Genomic DNA, 21,240 nt, shown 5'->3' with positions numbered 1-21,240 from the left:
TTTCAACAATTAGCATGTATTAATTTACAGCTGACAGATCAACAATGGATGATATCCTCACCATTCTCTTTAATGGAACAAAAACAAAGAAGATTTATTACATAGGATTATATGATCTCAGCTGAAAATTGTGCCCTGATTGGAGATCATTAAAATCTTGGAAGACAGTAAGGAAGCCTTTCCCGACAGCATTCTGATGTTTTGTACGTTACTATTAAGTAGATCATGAACTAGAAAAATTTACAGGAAATTATTATTCTTCAGGATGTTCCAGACTCTAAAGAGTTCTTAAGTGGCCTAGAAAAGTTAATGTTCTCTCTATTCATCTGACAATAGTGGAAAGTAACAGCATATCATCAAAGCTCTATTAAAAGGAAAGTTATTATTAAAATTTTAGAATAATATTCCTGAGAAAAAAGTAAATTCAAATTTCTAAAATAAGATTTCCATTTCTCCAGTATACTCATATGAAGCTTTCAGATTAGGCAATTTCCCAGCTTGATTTCTCTACCAGCATTTCATCAACTCAGGTTTGAGTTTTGTACATGAACTTCTCAGACAAGACACGGGAGTGGGACTATGAGTTGCCTTGAGCATTGCTTATCTTTGATTTATTAAATTTCACCAGAAAACTGCAATTTGTTGTCTGGGAATCTAGTCCAAGACTTGGTTATTGCAAAATACCAGGCAGGAAAAAAGTCTAAGTTTGAAGAAAAATAAGTTTTATGTCATGAAGAAATACTTGGAGGAATATTCATATCATATTCAGAGAGAAAACACAACGAATAGATCATAAGATTGGAAAAAAATAGGGCAAACATAATCTTTGGAAGGTAAAGGAGAAGCTGAAGTTCTGGACAGGGCTCTCAACACCACTGTGGGGGTCTGGAGGAGACAAGAACAGGGCAGGGGGAGTCTTGGCACTGTGGACAATGAAATAATCATGTGAGCAAGAAGATGCTCTCATTTTTGCTAACCTATTTTACAGTATTTCAGATCATAATTCAAAGAGTCCTATTGCCTTTTGATAGTACCAAAATTGCAGAAACTCCCTCTTTGAGGAGCTACTTCCAGATGATTTCCCCTCTGTCCCAGCCAAGGCTCTTAACAGTGCTTGATAGGAATGTTGCACTATGCGAAAATCTGTTAAGAGATCATTTTGTTTAGATACGACTCCTAAAGAGGGTATTGTGTAATAAGGTCTCTCCCTGAGAGGGAGAAGAGAGGAAAAGCTACAGAAAACTGAGGGCTAATTTAAGATTTAGCCCTAAAAACAATATTCTGCAAATGAAATCCCTGCCAGGAAACTCTTCCTTAATTCCTTCAAGATAGTCACTGCCCGGAGTTTTCCTATACTACTTTATTCGTGAATTTCTTACAATTTTATCACGTATCTCTTTCTCACACATTAGCTATCTATCTATCTATCTATCTATCTATCTATCTATCTATCTATCTATCTATCCTGCCTAGATTATAAACTCCCTGAGAACAATGACTGTCTTACTTATTTTAGTATGTATAGATAATGGGAATTACCTAGATCTTTGCCTGGCAGGCAGTAGGAACTTAATAAATGTTTAATGAATTGAAATGAAGGGAATGGTGGTTTTATCTGGACTATATACTGGAGTATAATCTCCAGGATGAAGCATCAAGTCAGAGTATAAAATACTGCGAAGATAGATGAATAGAGTTTAGTCATGTAATCCTCTTATTCCCCATGATAGGTATAGGCAGTGGTGTGCTGATATGTTTAACAACCAGTATCCAAGGGGAAAAAGTTCTGATTTACAGCATTTGCTAATTTCTGAGGAATAAATATTCCCACCATGGCTGATTTCAAGTTACCAAGTGGTCACCAAATGCAGACTTGGTGTATCCCACCAAGCATGGGGTTTAGAAATACGTGCACTGTTTGTAGGATTCACTGAGATTCATCAGGAGACAATGAGTAAGGGACAATAAGGTGCATTATCTGTAAGTTATTCATCCAGGGAAATCTTGTGAAAGATGGAATAGCAAGAACAGCTTAAGGGAAAAAACTACAAGAGTAGAAAGGGTAGCCATTAGCCTATTGGCCAAGACTTACTAAAAAGCCTACTGTCTTTTGGTTTGAGGGAAACTTATAAGATTAATAATTTTTCCTGGAGAATTTGTAGAGGAGGAATTATTGCTAGTAGTCAATTATGACTCTCACAAAGGCTTGGCTCTGTGGGAACTACATGTCTATCAGCAATCAGCTGCTCTCATCATCTGTTATTTAGTTCCATCAATGTCTCACAATTTTAGAAATGGAAATGCCAGTTCTGTGATAAAATTCCAGATTTGCAGATCTCAGGTAGCTATAGAACTCATGCTTTTGCTCTTAGCAAGTGCACTTACCACTTTTCCCCTCAGAATCCATAACTCTTCACCCATTCTAGGCTACCGTTTACTGAAACTGTTCTCAAAAACAAACAGAAAACACCAAAAATATCCTAATTTACCAGCCAGTAGTGTCTTCAGTTCTTTCTTGATGTTGCTGCTACATCTAATATTGACGTCCTCTCTCCTTCTGAAATGCTTCCATGAACGGTTTCTCAGATAATGTCACTCATGGCTTCTCCCCTGGCTCTCTCACTGTTCCTTCTTAATCTCCTTTGCCAGTTTCACTTTCTCTGACCTGATTTTAAATGATATTTTCCCCAAATTTTGATCAATAGTCCACTTTTCTTTTCACTATGCATATCCCCCCAGGATGACCTGATCGATTATCTGTGCATTTTTACTGCCATGTAATGACGAATAAATTCTGACCGTCTGCTCTCACTATCCTCCAAACTTTAGACTTGTAATTCCAGGTGCTAGCAGGGCATCTACCACATGTTGTTTCTCAGGTATAACACATTCAATTGTGGCCAAAACCAAATTTATTCTCTTTCACCCCAAACCAGCTATTCTTGTATCTCCTACATTCCCTGCATTATTTAACAGGCTCAATATTGAACTAAAACAGAGAAATTTGTGTTACCTTTGACTTCTCCTTCTTCAATATTCTCCACTCTGATTAGTCAAGAAATATCAGTTACTCATTTTATTGTAACAGGTATCTGGATATTTAGCTATTAGGGGTGCACGAATAAGTCCTTGGTCTTTCATGTTGGTAATTCAAGTCTACTACTCCTATTCATTGGTCACAGTTACTGCTGAATGCCTACCAATATTCTTTCTCCATTTTTGTTCTTTACTCAAAGAATCAGGATTTATTTTAGTAGTCTAACAATGACAACAACAAGAACAAAACAAAACAACGTCATTTTTCATTTTCCTTGTAGCCAGGGAGATCACTTGACTTGAGTCTGGTCCCTGTGATATAAGCAGGAAAACAGGAGGTGGGGGTTGGCGAGAGCGATTACAGTTGCCGGACTCAGCTGGGATGGCCATTTGCCTTTTCCTCTTTGCTTTTCTTTCTAATTGGAGTTTGAACATGGGCCTAGGGGTGCAGTCATCATTCTGTGACAATGAGCATGAATGTCCTACTCTAAGAACAGGGAGCAGGAAGAGAAGCTCCAAGAAAAGGAAGCTTGGCTCCTTAAACAGCAGGATCAGCCTTGGGCAGCTGTTTAGACTTCTTGTTTGTGAAAAAAAAAATTTTTATTTGGATAATTTTGCCAGGCTTTTTTTTTTTTTTTAATCATGAACATGAGTATACACACCTGAATGCTATACCACTCATTCTGTTCTGGGTCAAAAAAATTATTTTCTGACCTCATGGTATAAAGGCACATTCTTTAACCAACAATATTGATAAAACCTATAACGTGGTCTAATTTTGATGGTAAGAGGCAGTGGGAGCTGTGTTATCTTGGGCAAGTCTCTTAACTTCTCTGAGCCTGTGGTGAGCTTTAAATGAGATCACAGGTCTTGACACACAGTAAATATTTATATCATGATAATCATTAGGCATAGTCTGTGATGAAATTAAAGAAGCTCTAGGCTGTGATACTCAGTTTCTTCATCATTCCAGCTATCACCTCAAACATTTTCTCTTGGCTAAAAAAAAAAAACTTGAAAAGGGCTATGAAAACTTTGTAAGTTCCTACTTGCATATCTCATTAAAAAAAATACGGCACTGTCTTTGACACCAGGTTGGTTTATTTACTTAGAGTAGGACAACACCAAACCTGACTTGGAAATTCATGTTTTTTATTCTTGAAACTATTAACCTGGGTTACTTTTTGTACCTATGCTTCTACTAGGCATCAAGGAAAGTTAAACCAGGGAATGTAACAACTCATGACTGTAACACTAATAATTATTAAAATGTGGATACTTTTTATGCTTTATAAACTTCCAAATATTTTATATATTGTTTTCTTTGCCCAATGCCTAAGACAGCTATTATTTTCTAAGTTTACTTATGTGTTAACACTTAGCCATCTCTTGATTCAGATGTATTCACACAAGGTAAATGATTTTTTTTCTTTTTCAACAGCCTTAATGAGTCTTACATTCATTTTTATGCCTTTCTTATTCAGTAATATCTCAAACAAATGTCTGAAATTTCTGCCTCAATGAAGAAGTGTTCTTGAAGTCTGTTCTTCCCAGACTGTTAAATATATTAATGATAATATCTCATTGTGATATACACAACATTTCACTTATAGCTAAGCTGACAGAGGGGAGAACAGAATGCCTGCTGCTGGTGCAAACCCACAAACCCAGACTTCTCCAAAAGACAGAAGAGTCAATATTCAAGCACTGGTACCATTATTGTGACCAAATGTTTTCTAAACCCTCGTATAAGAAACCTGTAAGATCTATCTAGCACTGAATAATATCACAAAGAAGCTCTCCTTTGCCATAAGAATCCCTTATACTTGGTCCTTTGTGATTATCTTTAAATATTCCATGGTTTATTATATGATTTTTGTATTTTTGAGAGAATATTTATAACTTGCACTGGGATATGGGGTAGTGACATTACAGATATTGAGTGGCAAGCTAGCATTCCAAAAGCTGCAATGGAAAGAAAACATGGGAACACAGCATCAGGACAAAGGTCCCAGGAATGTGAAGCAGGCAGACGCACAACAATATTTAATGGACTGGGGATAGGGAGACGGCTCCTTTTCAAATTAGTACCTTAGAAAGCAAAAGAGTAACTCAAGGTACTTGTATTTAAGAGAATCAGGGTTAAATAACAGCCCAAATAACCACAAAGTGTTGAAAAACTTGGAAGGGCCTGAGAATTGCCATGATCCATTAAATTCAGGAAGAGGGCAGATGTAATTATTCTGTTGAAAATCTGGAAGAAGCCCACTACTCTCATTCCTCATGTGAGAAGACAGAGCAGCCTCAGTTGGGTTTGCATTAAGACCATTTGGGATGGAGGCAACAGTTAAAACACGGCAAGGAGTAACAATTACATCTTGTTTGGACTATAGCAGTAGCCTCTGAATAGGACTTCTTGTCCTTAATCTCCCTTTCAAATGCATCTTAAGTTTACCACTAGAATTAATATTTGTTCATATAGGTGACTTCTTCAAATATCTTCAAATCCCACGGTTATAATGAAAACATTCTGGATTTTTAACTAAGTGATTCAAAGCCCTCTGCAATCTGGTCCCAGCCAACTTTTCCATTCTTATATCCTAATATGTAACCTAATTTGTTGTGTGTGTCCATTCTAAAGAACTACTAGCTGTTCCTTAAACATACGGCTTTTGCTCATATGCTTCTGCAACTTTGCTTAAGCTCTTCCTCTACCTGACATGTCCTTCACCTCATGTATTATTCTACGATATGTTCCAGATTTCTCCAAGCCAAATGAATATTTCTCTTCTATGCTTCCTTTGCATGGTTAAGTTTTATTATATCAGTTAACATAGCCTATTTTGTAAAAGTCACACTGATGTACCTGTGTTTCCCTAACTCAATTAGGAGCTCTTAGACTGGAAGGATTTTGCCTGCCTGCCTCCCTTCTCCCATTCCCCCTTCCTTCCTTTGCTTTCAAACTCTCTTTTTTTCATTACTCCCTTCCTTCCTCCCTTCCTCCCTCCATTTGCTCAGTCCTTCATTTTACTGCTATTCATTTGATTGTTTCTCTGGAAATTTTTTTTTCTTTTAATGTTGCAGAACCAGAAAACAGAATTACAGCTGATCAGCTTTAGAGACATACCAGGCATGCAATTCTGAGTTGCAGAAAAGAGAAAGCTACTAAATGTCCCCTGAGATTATGTTCAGATACACAGAAGAGGACTCATCTATAACCACCCTTTGTTTAAGAAAAAAAAAAAAAAACCAGGAAAGTCATTTGGTGCTGAAACATACTTTTAGTTATTCGCTCATCACTGAGTCATTAAAAAGAAATCACAGTATTTTAAAGCTGAAAGTGACCTCAGAGAGGATATAATCTAGATTCTTAATTTTATAGATGAGAAAATTAAGAAACAGAGAAGTGAATTGACTAAGCTTATGTGATTTGTTAGTATTGAAGTCTTTCAATTTCATTAAAAAATGTGTTACCTATAATTTCATGTTTAATGGGATACTTGGCAAGCATATGTAGAACCTAAGTCATTTCTTTTTAAACATTCACATTTTTAAGTGTATACTTCAGAATAAAGATTTTCTTCCTTTTCTGAATTTTAAAACTTTATCTAAAATGACATGCATAATCAGAATACAAAAACTTATAACTATAACTGGATAGATCTTAAATAAAACTTGAAAATAACAAAAAAACAGTATCTTGCAAACTAACTTGAATAAAAAGATAAAGATGTTTTATGTCCTATTGAAATAACCCCCTTACATTCCATTTAAAATTCAGGTCATTGTTTTTTGGGGGGGAGGTGGGGTAGGCAGAAAATGGTAATGGGCTTAAGAAGTAACATGTTCTTACAAGACTGGATCTTGAAGACTATTAGCTTTGCTGTGAGTATGCCTGGTCATGAAAATGACCTGAAAAGGGTCAATCATAAAGTCATAGCCATTTTCTTTGTTAATCAGGAAGTTGTCCTGAACTAGTATATTTTGATTCATCTACGAGAATGAAGTTCAACTGTAAGGTTTTTCTTTTATTACCCCTGCATCACATATATAATAAATATAACTACCATTACTGGGAGCTCCCATGTGCCAAGCCAAGTTCTGTACCCTTTACACACAACATTTCTACCTCTCGAAGTTATCACCAGCCAAAAGTTCCTTCTCTTATAGGTCAGCTATATTATTTCCAGACTAGAGTATTATTTTGCAATCCTCAAAACTGATGAAATAGAAATAATCAATATTCCATGTTAAGGAAAACAGTAGTGACTTTATTTTGCTAATAAACAATATCTGTAATTCTTCCAATTGAGGAAAAATTACAACTAATTTTTGTGCTCATGAACAAGCTGTTACATAATAAAATTGTAGAGGTGTTCAAATTATAATTAGCCAAATTAGATTGAAATGATAGGTGTAGACAGCTCCACGATGTCCTACTTGACTGACTGCCTAATTGACTAAAGGTTTTGAATTAAGTGTCAATTCAAACCTAGCTGTCAATTATTTCATGTGAAGTAATAGGCTAAAATATTATACATATAAATTTTTTCTCTAAATCATAATTAATATGATATAAATTAATTTAAAAATACATAGATTCAATCCTTTGTGAGAATATATCTAATAGAGAGCCTGACCCTGATCAGAGATTGTTGAATCACTTAGATGAAGAAAATGAAATATAGAAAATCTTACTTCAAACCTAATTTTAAATATTAGGCCATGAGATTAAATGATTCACTTAATTAATGATGAGGTTGCCTAAAACCCAAATGTTAATACATAGTGGTTTTTTTTTTTTCAATGCCGCTTCCAAAGTACCATGTATTTGTGTAACACTTCATAGATTACCAGGTTTCCTCGATTTTTACACAGAAAAAAGCTGGGTTGTGAAGAACTACTGGTCAGTTATCCAAAGTCTTATCACATAAGTGGTAGAATAAAAATTAGAGCCCAAATCTTCTAATTTTTTTCTCAGTATTCTTTCTACTATGATTAACTCCAGATACAAATCAATAATTACATACCCATTAGAAAATTTGCTTCTGACTCTCATGCAATAACCTACCCATACCTTCTCCCGGGGTTCGTATCCTGTCCTTACCTTGGTACGAAATACTTGACATTCATCTCCTCTAAAGCCTTTTCCAAACATACACCACCCCTGACACTCTAGCTTCCTCTCAGCATTGATGTCCATATTCTAGAAAAATATCCCTCTGAGTGCTTTTTATAGCCAAAGCAAAGTGCTTACCACTAGAGAGACTACCAAGATGAAAAAAACATAGTCCCCATTCTCAAGAAGATAAAAAATAAGCAAATTATCATATAAGGCAGAATACATGCATTTTAGGAGGTGATAAATGCCATGACTGGTTCAGAAGGTATATATGTTTTCACCTCTCTGGTTGTTTAGAATATTCTTATACTTGTAATTTCTTTTCTGAAAATACTCAATGCTTCTAGATTACATGGGCTTTGAGTGGAAATAATATTTCTGCCTTACTTATCACATTTTCTTCCTTCTTTATTTCTCATATCCTCCTTGATTCTATAAAGCAAGACTTCTCTCCTCTTGGTGATCCGTACCATTTATCCCTTATATTCCCTAAGGTATGCTAGTAGTTAGCAATCCAGCAACTCCGGAGGCTTGATGAAAGCAAAGGTGAATGCATGAATTTTTTTGGCGGCGGGGGGAGGTAAAAGAGAAATGTTTTCCCTGTGTATTCTTACACAACATACTAAAAGAATTGTGATCTTGGCAAGAGCAGCTATTGTTCACAGATTGACCTTTCTAGCAGCAGGTAGCTGAATACATGTTACTTAAAATTCTTTTGTCAGTTTTTAGCAACATTATATTGGTGAAAAAGGGAGAAATGACAATTTCTTCCGAAATCTTATAGTGTTCTATAACATACAAATTGCTGTCTTAGTAACCTCAAATGACTTCTTCATAATTAAAAAATATCATCTTCGTATTTCTTGGCCTGACATGTGGTCAGATAGTAATAGGTAGCAATTCACAAATATATGTGAAGAGAAAAGAGCCATGGCTTGAATGTCATAATAAAATTATGACCAAGAAAACCATATTTAAATTTAAATGTGGTTTTATCACTAAGAAAACTAATTTTAAAAATGAACTTATCGATACAAAAACAAAATATTTCATCTCCTAGGATGTGACAATGTAGTTGGTGAAATAAAAAAAGTAACAACATTTTTAAAAAATCATAAGGTTTGAAACAATTTTAGTATATGTGCTGCCGAAGCGAGCACTAGTTTGAAACAAAATAGCTATATTTAGTTACTTGCCTTAAAATCTCTATTCATATTATAATCGAATATGCTTTTATAAGGCAGCAAAGTTATTTTAAAAGACCACTAATTATTTTGTAGAGAGAGGTTATGGTTCAACTGTGTATCCCCCAAATTCGTATATTGTAATCCTAATTCCTAGTACCTCAGAATATGACTATATTTGTAAATAGTGCCTTTAAAGAAATAATTAAGGTAATGTGAGCTCATATGGGCAGGCCCTAATCCAATACACAGAGCGATGACCATGTGAACACACAGCAAGAACGTAGCCATCTGCAGCCAAGGAGAGAGGTCTCAGAATAAACCAAACCTGTCAACTCTTTGATCTTGGACCTCAAGCTTCCAGAACTATGAGAAACTTAGTTTCTTTTTTTAAAGTTATCTCGTCTGTGGTATTTTGTTATGGCAGTCCTAGCCAACTAATACGAGATATTAAGGGAAAAAGGAACCTAAAATTAGAAAGTTTTGAATTCAAAGATTAACCACACATAAAAATACCACATTTCTAAAATTGCATTAAAATTATTTACTGTTAAGTTTTTAACTGTGGATCTTTTACATAAAGTAGGTATATTTGTATCTGTGGGATAAGCAAAAAATGAATATTTGTTACCTCTATCAGCTAAAATATGGAGAAGAGAAATTCTCCTTTGGCTCAGAGCTCTAGGGTGTGTGCAGGTGTGTGTACAAATAGATAAATTTATGTGCAAAATAATTTTATCTCTCTCTCTCGTTAAACTAAAATTGAAGCACATCCAGCTTACTGCGGAGTAGAAATGGTAAGAAAAATAATTTTGGGTAAATAAAGGTTTGACTAAACTGGTAAAAAAATAATACAACCTTCATCAATTTTTAGACTTTTAAAATTATCATTAATTTTTATATTTTTCCTCCATTTCCACCCAATTATTTTTAGGATTACCTTAGAGATATGCTTATCTCTACCTAGTAGATTGTTGATGGCAACAAATAGACTTTGGTAAGAGCAAGTTATCTGCTGAAAATGAATCTTCTTTTTCTTCTTCTTCCCCATCATCACCATCATCATCACCATCATCATCTCACAGCTAACATGTATGTATTCCTTACTATATTCCAAACTCTGTTTAGGTGTTATACATGTATATAAATGGATTTAATCTTGAAAACAATCCAATGAGGTAGGTACGATCATTAGCACATCTTCCAGAATAAGAAACCTAACTTGCCCACGGTCATATAAATAATGACAGGTAGGATTTGAGCCCAGGCAGTTTGGTTTTGGAGTCCATACTTTTAATGCTACTCTGCAGCCTATATTTAATCATAATCACTAAAAATAAATTGAAGAGTGACTAACAAAACTGGCCATATATCTCCATTACGGTAATCAAGACCAGACGTTGTGCTATGATTATAGCTGCTACTTTGGTTATGGATAATGCTTCCCATTAGCATGAAGGTATACTTCCAGTGGCCCCTTCTCCCTTAACGATGCCTTGATCATCCCTTTATTTCAAAGGTAAAGGAAGAAATTATATAAATGTATATAGAATTTTTTATTTACTTTTAAATTCTAGTTTGGTGGACGTTTAATAGAATATAAATGAGAAATCTACCTTCACAAACATGAGTAAGAGACTACAGAAGAGGGGGAAATAGGGTACAAAGGCTTTTACGATATGATTTTGTCTGGTTCCTTTTTCATTTCAATCTCCAACTCTCTTTTCATTAGGCTTATATAGCCATTTGTCAGTTTTGTAGGTGAGACTGAGGTTTTTTTTTATTCAGGCCTTGCTAAGATTACCACTAAATCTCATGTACTTGTAGCACTGTATTATATACAGCTGCTCTTGCTAGTTTAATAATCTAGATTTTAAAATCTAGTTTTACTTCTCTTCGTAAAAAAGTACACAGCAGGTGACTAATAAAAGGCGTGGAGGCTTGTCTGGCTCGGGTAAGTAGCAAGATAGTACAGAAGGATGTGGTCTGGTTTGGGGCCAGGAAGCAACCTAAAGCGCGCAGTACTTGGACAAAACGTATCCTTAAGTGGTGGAGGAGAGGTAGAGAATATTAAGAAGGGACAGCGGCATCCAGGACTCTGTACACTTTCTCAGAACCTTGGTGGCTAAGTTTGGCAATAAGAATGCTTCCAGGTATGTTGGCAAGTGGAATTTAAATTAAAAAAAAAATGCTTCTAGGTAAAGTAACTCGTTGGCTTTTCTTCCTATGTTCGCATATCAGCCACTTTCAGTGAATTCCAGAAGTTTCTCTTGGGATTTTGCTATCGATCTTGAAGCTTGCTGACTTCAGGGTTATAGAGAAATTAACCCAATAGAAACATCTGCCAAAGCAGACTCGAAGGTGAGAGAAATGGTGTATTTCACTGAAGCAATCCAGGTGCAGCCACTAGCATTCTGGCTGTGGCATCCCCATCAGTAAGGGGTAAGATTTCTTGACCTAGCTTGGGATGGAAACCACAGGTAAGTAATCTTAATTCTGATTTTTACAAATGAAACCATTCTGTTCGCTATTTGGCTAGACGAAGCCTAGCAGGGATTTATTTTGAAAACCTGAACCCTACCTCTGTTCATGAAACAATGAACTGCTTCTTCCAAGAAAGGAAGCTTCATGACTTCCTACGGGACATTTTAACCTATTCCTTGAGGGCCTTGCAGGGGAGAGACTGAGTTACTGAGATGGCTCCTGCCCTATTTATCAGATGATTCCATCTAAGTAATGCTGGCACAATGGGGTCTATTTCATGCGAATACCAGGTTCTCTTGGGAGCTTGAGAAGGGAGTCTGCAGCAGTATTTCCTCCAGTGCGCACAAAGCCCAGCTCAACTGTTCTGTTGCTGGACTGTGTTATATGCTGCCAGCAACTCAACTTTTCTGCCAAAAAAGTTTGAGCATTTTATTTCAATCACTGCTTGTAAAATTAAAACATAGCTTTCATTTCTTCGCTTCTGCTAAATACATGTATTTTCATGCAATTTCTTAATTTGTACAAGGCCACCTATCCACATTTTTAAATTTTACTTTTTATAAATTTCGTCTTAGAATGTTCAGATCCATGTACATCACTGCTGTTATGGAGCATTTCCTGTTAAATGCCCATGCCTGCGCGTGCACCTGTTAACCACTTTCCAAGGACCACGCCCATTAACATCAGCCTTGATATCATAATTTCTTAATTTCAATAATTTAGTTTGTAATTTCCCATCCCATGTTATGTTCCAGGCTCGCGTTTTTAATCTCCATATCCCTTGAAGATTCATAAATTCCTTCCCCCTAAATTTGATTTTTCATTTTAGATCTCTGATGCTTGAATTCTCTGAGAACAAAGGGAACATTCCATGATATTTGAGTTAGCCTGAAATCCTTTTCATTAGCTCAATTATTTCTTTACTATTTCTTTTCGACCTTGTCATTTTAATTTCTGGTGTCTATGATTACATTTGCTGTTGTTATTACAAAAATAAAAACAAATGTTATCTGCACCACGTATTCAGCATTTAATCACTAAATGCTACGCCATTTATACACATCATCTCATTTCACCCTATCATCACCCTACGAAACAGGTCTCAAAGCCCAGTTTAATAGGTAAAGAAACTGAGAATAAAGGGTTAACCTACCCAAAGTCACCCAGGGGGAGTTTCTGCAGGCTGTGCCTCCAACTACTACACTACAGGCATGAACCACTGCCACATTGTGAGGACACTGAAGTCTTCAAGTACTCCTGTTTACAAACAGCAAACTTACAAACACTTCATATGCGGCCACTCCTAACCTGCCCCAGCCTGTTTCCCTCTTCTGGTGTCCCTGTTGCCTATGTCTTGAAAATCCATTTAAAACACTCAAGACTGACCCTGAATGTGTATTCTCAGTGTGGAGAAGAGAATAAGTTCTTTTAATAAAGGAAGAGCTTAGGTAACAGAGGCGACCTACTTGTCAAAAATACTTAAACTGTCTGAATTTTTTTTTGAAGACTTTATTTTATTTATTTGAGAGAGAGAGAGAAAGAGAGAGAGCACAAGAGGGGGTAGGGTCGGAGGGAGAAGCAGACTCTCCGCTGAGCAAGGAACCCATTGTGATGCGGGGCTCCATCCCAGGGATCATGACCTGAGCCGAAGGCAGTCGCTTAACCAACTGAGCCACCCAGGCACCCAAACTGTCTGAAATTTTTTACATTGCTATTGTTTGCAATCGCATCAATGTGAGTTTTAGTTGTATTTATAGGTTTAAAAAACTGAAACTATTTCTGTGTTATGTTATTCATATTATAATGTACATTACTTTAGTCGGATTGCTTTCCTTTTGATAGGTCTTTTTGAAATGGGTGAATGGGTCCTTAAAGGACAAAAAGCCTGAGACTAACTAGGGTGACAAGAAGTAGGTTCAGGTGTGCACAATGAATGGAGTAAAACCCTTTTCCTTTCTTTTACTACACCATCCTCTGCTCCCTGAACGCTAAGTCAGTCCATTAGATTAAGGGTTAAATGCATTAATTTAGACTTTTGGCTCACATTTGAAAATTTCTGGGCACTTATGGGTTTTATTACTTAATTCTAGGGAGATAAATAAGAAAACAAAATTATAATATGATATTTATATATAGCACTTATGCTGTAATAAGAGTAAGATATTTTTGTGGGAACACAAAATCATTTAATTATTTAATTTAAAAAACAGCATTATTTCTACAGAGATAAAAGCTTTGAATTCCAAATAAATACTGTACCAAGGAACTGTATAGTATTCTCTATTGAAATGTTAGGGACTACCCTTTTAAAAAAATACCTTCCTGGATCATTTTAAAATAATAAGTATAGCTAATTAAAAAATAAACATTATATATTTAAATAAACATTATCAAATTCTCCATATTAATTTTCAGGTCTAGTTACATATTGTTTGACATTCAATTATTGCCAGTTCTGTTAATTAGCAATTACATAACTCACAGAAGGGTAGTTGGTCTATGCTGAATTATATTTTGCACTGTTAAATTTAATAGACAAATCACTTTTTTCTGAGCCAACGAAGAGCACAGAATATTGATCTTATAGGGAAAAATCAAAGTTGCTCCTTAAATTTCTGCTGAGAGTGGAACAGATATTTTAAGCTGAGATAAAGAGAGAGAAAGGGGAAAAAGATAAATAGACTGAGATAAACGCAGTTAAATTCTGTTTTGAGGGAAGACCCCCTGAGAAATTGGAATCATGTCTGCACATGCCTTTTACTGCTCTTCTTAAACAAAAGCTTTCTGTTTTCAAATTTCCTAGTATAGTTAAAATATTCTTAGATAGTAACTTAGTAGTTATTGTTCTACAGATGCTTCTCTAATTTTCTTTTTGATCCATGACAGAGGGAGATCATGTTAGGGATGATGGGGAGATAGATGACCCAGCAAAGATAGTCCATATCAGTAAGTAATTTGTAGGGTAATGAAACAGAGTTGTGTTTTGGACCCTTTAAAGAAGGTATACCTTAATGGCTTAAGTACATTTTTAGTTAGGCTGAATGCATAACTTCATAATGACAAGTATTTGATATTCAAGTGATAGGATGTTATAAACTATGAGCACCTTGTAAAGGTGTCAGATCATCTAATCTCCAAGTCTCCATTTTTTAATGACATCATTCATCATGGCTTCCAGCTAAGACCCTAATAGAGGAAGTCAATTTTACAAGCGGCTCACCTTAGAGCGGTTCTCAAACTTTGGTGTACACAAAGGGACCTGACCCCCAGAGTTCTGATTAAGTCCTTGGGCCAGAGTATTGCACTTCTAGAAGTCCTCAGGTGATGATGCCACTGGTGAAACTACACTTAGAAAACCACTTCCTTACAGAATACCTATGAAATTATATTGCTTAGTATAATTAGTACTTTGCCAAGATTTAAGTTTTCTCCAGCCCAAAATAATTGGTGTCAAAGTTATAAAACTTTGAAGATTCAAGAATTACTTTATGAATTGGAATGGAATAAAAACTTATTTTTTTGAAAAAAAAATCTGGAGCCATGCCTATTGTATTCCATTGGTCCATCCTCCTATAGCAAATTTCTGTCAGGTATCTATAACAGGAATCATTGATATTGCATCTAAGGAACTTGTTTTTATTGTATAAACAATGGGAATCATACAACTGACCCAGTTATCCCTTCTGTCTTTGCTGCTTTTTAGGAAGCTCACAAGGAAAATACATGCTTCACATGCAGCAGGTATATAGGGTCTCACATTATGCATTTTGTTCACAAACTTTACTTTTACTGTTACTTTGTTTTGCCTTAACTTTGATATTCATCTCTTCATTGACAATATTATTGAGAGTATTATATGTACTTTAAAAAATCATCTACATTCTTTCCTAAAATACAGTGGGAGATAAAAAAAAAAATTGATGTGGGCGTCTGGGTGGCTCAGATGGTTGAGTATCTGCCTTCGGCTCAGGTCATGATCCTGGGGGTCCTGGGATCGAGTCCCGCATCGGGCTCCCTGCTCAGCGCAGAGCCTGCTTCTCCCTCTCCCTCTGCCATTCCCTCTGCTTGTGCTCTTCTGTCTATCTCTCTGTCAAATAAATAAATAGAATCTTTAAACAAAAAAATTGATGTTACTTGAAGACATGTTTCTGGAAGTTTTAAGATCCTATTTTATTAGGAGTACATGCCTTGGTCTTTGGATTATATATAGTGAATAAATGAGAGATTAGAGTATAAGAGATTCCACAAAAGACCAGGTGTATCTATTTAGCCCTACGAAGAAATACTGACAAAGTACCTGGGAAGACAGATATCATTTCTGACATTAAGCTCAAAAGATTGGAATGTATCTGAAATACTATATCATTACAAAACTATTTTCTATGAAATTCACTGAGTCTATTTGAAGTTATTCGTATTTTTATTTTAGAAAATGAATATATTTTAAGGACCTGCTGAGTAAAGGCAAGGCTTTGTTTATTTGTCTTGAATTTACCTTTCTCTGGCTTTAGGCCTGTATCATTTCCAGTACATCAGAACTCTGTGATGAACAATTCTACATTCACCATGTCAGTATTTGTGTAATTTTGGGAAGAGATTGGTGATTTGGAAGATGATGCTGATGTAAGAATCTCTGCCTCTGTTAGGTTGTATAGTGGGGAAACCAGAAACGTATATATGCATATCCAATGTAGCCAGTTATGCTTTACTTAGTAAGTCTTGACTTCACCAAAGAATGGAGTATAATGGAGAGGAACTAAAGGTTAAGTAGGTAAAAATAAAATAGACTTAAGCGTATAAAAATCTAAACTGCTTTTCTCTAATACACAGAAATATATAGACCACAAATATTACATGATTGCAATGATCACATTACTAAGCCACAGAACACACAGTAACTAAATGTTATATGAGTAAATTTTGCTATTTTCATTCTCTTATTAAATCTTAAATAGGTACATCAGAGCAAAGTCTTTTCATGACTTTGACCGTGAATAATATCACGAACCTAAACACGTTTTGAAAATATAAAAGCAATGAAGGGCAAGAATCTTCCCTGATTGACCTCATACCTCAACTTATTCCCAAAAAGTAGCTCAAAAGGATGCTCACTTTTGAACTTACAGCATCTCATATGAATATGTATTTTGTTCTAATGACTCATTAATAAACCACGTTCAATTAAAATGCTATAAAATTTAAAAAAATCTATGTATGGGAAAACCACAGCCGTTCTTCCTAAACATTTTTGAGGGTGTTGAGCCTTGTAGGTTCTATAAATTAAAAAATTCTAAAAGATTTGTTCTTCAGATCATTTATGAGTTTCATTTCTTTAATCTCCTATATTATTATAATGACTTTTTTTAATAAGACAATTTCTATCCTTAAAAGTTGGAATATAAACACATTATAAATTTTAGCATTTGATAGCATGGGGTCATTGCATTATATGTTTGTGTCTAACTAATCTGCGTTCAGAAGTTGAAGAGAATCTAACGGTTTCATATGATTGTTTATTTTACAACTTTTAAAAAGAAAAATGTCTTGCCTTTGAATGGTAATCTTGTTCCAGTCTGGGATCTGATCCGGCTACCTGTTTGTATTTGTTAATTTTCATTTGGCGATTTCTCTCCTCTATATCCATAGCACCTATCGAGTAGAAAAAAACCCATAAAATTAATGTTCAGTTCTTATTTCTGAGCCCTACTTACAGGATGTATAATAGAATAATAGAAGAAATGCTAGGCTGATATATTACTTTCATTCAAGGTAGTACATACAAATTAAAATGTCATATTATTTCTTAGATTTATTTAAAGTATGCAATCTGGTGAATAAAAGCATGATTACTAAATATGTAAAAAAATTAATCTGAATAAAATGTAAATGAATTTTAACAGAACAACAAACCTTAACTAGATAGAAAACATTTCTGGTACATGTATGCCCAGGAGAATATATTTGACAGCACATAAACTTGACAATAGTAATCCTATAAATAAAAACTGGCTTGTAATTCATCAGGATTTGATTTATTTACTGAAAAATAGCTGTAAGTCTAATTGGTTTCAAATACAGTTTTACAATTGTGTTTAGAAACTATCATAAAATTAGCCCATGTGTTAAAAAGTAGGTTGTCCAAGCTTACATATGGATCTTTTGAACTTGAATTTTCTAGAACTAGCACCAAGAAAGAGGCACTTGGAATAATACTCCTGAGAACATACTATGCCAGTAAAGGCACAGAGTATAACTGAAATCATTTCAGAAAAAAAAAAATGTAAGGAGGTGAGAAAATGAGATGGTAAGCCTATTACAAAATGAGACTAATACTCTCTATAACAGGTCTACCTCCAAACACATCAATTATAGATATCAAGAGGGTCTTTAAAAACTTTGGTTAGAATAAGAACTAAATTCAGTTAGCAAATCTTAGCAAACATGAAAAAGTGTTTTTAAGGTATATTTATAACTTTTATTAAAGAGGGTTTATATGAAAATTCCATTTCTCATAAATATGCATAATGAGATTATGCTCACAAAATCTCAATTGTATACTACAAATGTACAAACTGGGAAAAATAATCATAGCTTACTGGGCTCAAGTGGGTATCTACAACATGTCATCATGTAAATTCATAACCACTGAGCGTGGGGAGGAATGTAAACATACACATATATGCCCCTTGCTTAACATCATAACCTGAAAACTGCAGTAAAGATCTCTAGACAAAAGTGTGCCTATTTAAAAATAAGTATTTTAATACTTATCCTGAAAAAAAATCTCATTGTGTATCAGAAAATTCTTGTTGGTAACAAATTTTAAGTAAAAACCGATTAATTTAAAATAAAGATAAAAAAAGAAAAAATTTCCAAAAGGAGTACGAAAATCCTAAATAAAAGAATGTATAAAGAATCTATATTACATGACCTCTAAGTATAACAGCAAATTTAAGTCAACTATCAATAAAGTGAGGCAATTTGTTCCTTTTAAGAGTCTCATTTTAATAGTTATTTGATTAAGTCTGTGCCAAATTAAAAAATAGGGATATGTGTCATATTGATATAAATTGAATGATACACAAAATCAAGTGAGTGCCTCCATGATTTGAATGTGAAATACAGTGAAGTATAAATGTCTACTAGCATATTAAAATACAATTTTGAAGTTATTTGTACCTTAAGAGATATTCTCAGGTAAATATGTTTATTTTCTCCAAGGGCAATGGAACAAAAAGCCATCCCTGTATCAAAAAAATTATGTGTACTTAAAGATACTAGCTAAATTGAGTGGGAAGTTCTTTTAAAAAGTTTCATTTTGATATCATGGTAGCAAGATAGTATATTAATATGAATAGCACCAACAGACAAAAAAGCTTGAACACATTTTATATATTCATATTTAAATATATATACATACACATAGATATAGACACATACATACATATATACGCATTTTCTAATATTTAGACTTTTTCTGGACATCGGCCTCCTATGAAGCTACATCAAATTGTTTTTAATAACCAGGTAGTAATGTGATATATACTGGCAGGAGTCGACAAACTTGTTCTGTAAAGGGCCGATATTAAGTATCTTAGGCTTTGCAGACGGTATATTTTCTACCACAACTCTACCACTATAACATGAAAGCAGGTATAGACAATGCATACATAAATGAGTGTCACTGTTCTATGAAAACCATATTTACAAAACAGGCAGCGGGCCTGATTTGGTCTGTGGGCCATGGTTTGATGATCCCTGCATTGAAGCATAATTTTTTTTAAACATATTGATTTAATATTGCTTTGCAAAGGAGTCTTTCTCCTTAGTAAGGGTTTAAAGATTTTGTAGAATCAGGTTTATGGGACATCATTTATATTTAACAGATCACTGGGGGGTCCTAAGAAGAACATTAATTTGTATTTGCTATAAGTAAACAAAGATGCAAATAGAGAGAGTGAAATAATTATTTAAATATGTTATCAACTAAATTCCAATTTCAAACACATTTCTCATCTCCAGACTCAATTACCATCTATAGACAGACCTTAGATGGAAAGATTCTTTGTTAGAACCTTAACTAATGAAATCTCAAGTGACCACCTTACTTGATATACAGTCAACAAACTTGGGTAAATACACTTTTAACTTACAACTTTAAATTCTTCTAGGAGGCTAATCCTTAGGACAAACAGTAACCAGACATTCCTCTCTCCAAAACTATTTGGCTCCTATGAAGTCTTCCATTTCTTTTCTACATTTTTATCAACCTATTCTCATAAAGAAAACACTTCACAAACAATGATATCCTTAACGAGAAAAGTATCCTACTGGTAAAGAGATCCATCATAGGAAATACAAAACTGTTTTCTGTTGAAACTCCCCAAACACTTGATGACAATATGGATGAAGTGTAGCTTTAACAAATCTAATTGATTTTCATAAAATACAGAGATATAATAAATGGAATCTGAGCATAAAACAAAATATTATCTGAGAAAGTTTTCTGATTAAGATTAAAGAAGTATATTACCTATGCGTATGTACCAAATAAAAGTGCAATAAAGAAAAAGGTAGAACCAGTGTATGCAATCGCTAGTTGCCCACTTTGAAGGGACAATTACACAGGAGAAAGCATTGTTCCTTATGTCTATTTTCTAGTTTCAGTAGGATAGACTATAAAAATAACTTATTAATGTCTTTCACTAGTCAGAGGACTAGAATAGAAATTGTTAAAATGACTACCTAAGATATAATGAGATAAATAAGAATAAATGAAAATGTATATGAGATAAAAGAAATGTAATATTTTGTTACATTATTATTTTCAAAGGACAAGCAATTCAAAAAGAAAATACTGTCCTTGACTTTTATTGAATATTTTAACTGTCTTTCAATATCTGTTAACTGTGAAAAAATTTGTTTTTCAGACTGACAGTCATTGACAGCTTTTGACAAAAAGTTGATGGTCATTTATATGAATGTTTTCCAAAGTACCCGATGTACAATGATACAAAGTAAATTGCTTAAAAATACAACATATTTGGTACTGTGTATCAAAAGGCTTTACAATGGTCATATATTTGAACCTGAAATTTCACTTCCCAGGATTGTTCCTAGATAAATCAATGTGCAAGCAATGTCCACAATAGCCAAACTGCGGGAAGAGCCAAGATGTCCATCGACAGATGAATGGATAAAGAAGATGTGGTATATATACACAATGGAATATTATGCAGCCATCAAAAGGAATGAAATCTTGCCATTTGCAATGACGTGGATAGAACTGGAGGGTGTTATGCTGAGTGAAATAAGTCAATCAGAGAAAGACATGTATCATATGACCTCACTGATAAGAGGAATTCTTAATCTCAGGAAACAACCTGAGGGTTGCTGGAGTGGTGGGGGTGGGAG

At 34.6% G+C, this 21,240-nt stretch overlaps 1 protein-coding gene across 36 annotated transcripts in view; it reads right to left on the bottom strand.

Annotated features, from left to right (window-relative positions):
* The window catches only part of RIMS2 (regulating synaptic membrane exocytosis 2), a 587,791-nt gene that overhangs the window by 133,355 nt on the left and 433,196 nt on the right, over window positions 1-21,240 (bottom strand). For 17 of the 36 annotated variants that reach the window (XM_073893075.1, XM_073893077.1, XM_073893087.1 and 14 more), the window contains one exon: window positions 17,375-17,475. The exons of the other annotated variants lie outside the window; for them this stretch is intronic. In XM_073893075.1, the coding sequence (XP_073749176.1) occupies window positions 17,375-17,475 (101 nt within the window). The remainder of the gene's footprint in view (window positions 1-17,374; window positions 17,476-21,240) is intronic. 36 annotated transcript variants of the gene reach the window in all.

The sequence above is a fragment of the Callorhinus ursinus genome, unplaced genomic scaffold (assembly GCF_003265705.2).
Source record: "Callorhinus ursinus isolate GAN/ISIS: 27379988/994484 unplaced genomic scaffold, GSC_fseal_2.0 scaffold5, whole genome shotgun sequence".
Taxonomy (NCBI): domain Eukaryota; kingdom Metazoa; phylum Chordata; class Mammalia; order Carnivora; family Otariidae; genus Callorhinus; species Callorhinus ursinus.
Note: the sequence above shows the minus strand (reverse complement) of the source record. Positions and strands in the feature narration are given on the sequence as shown.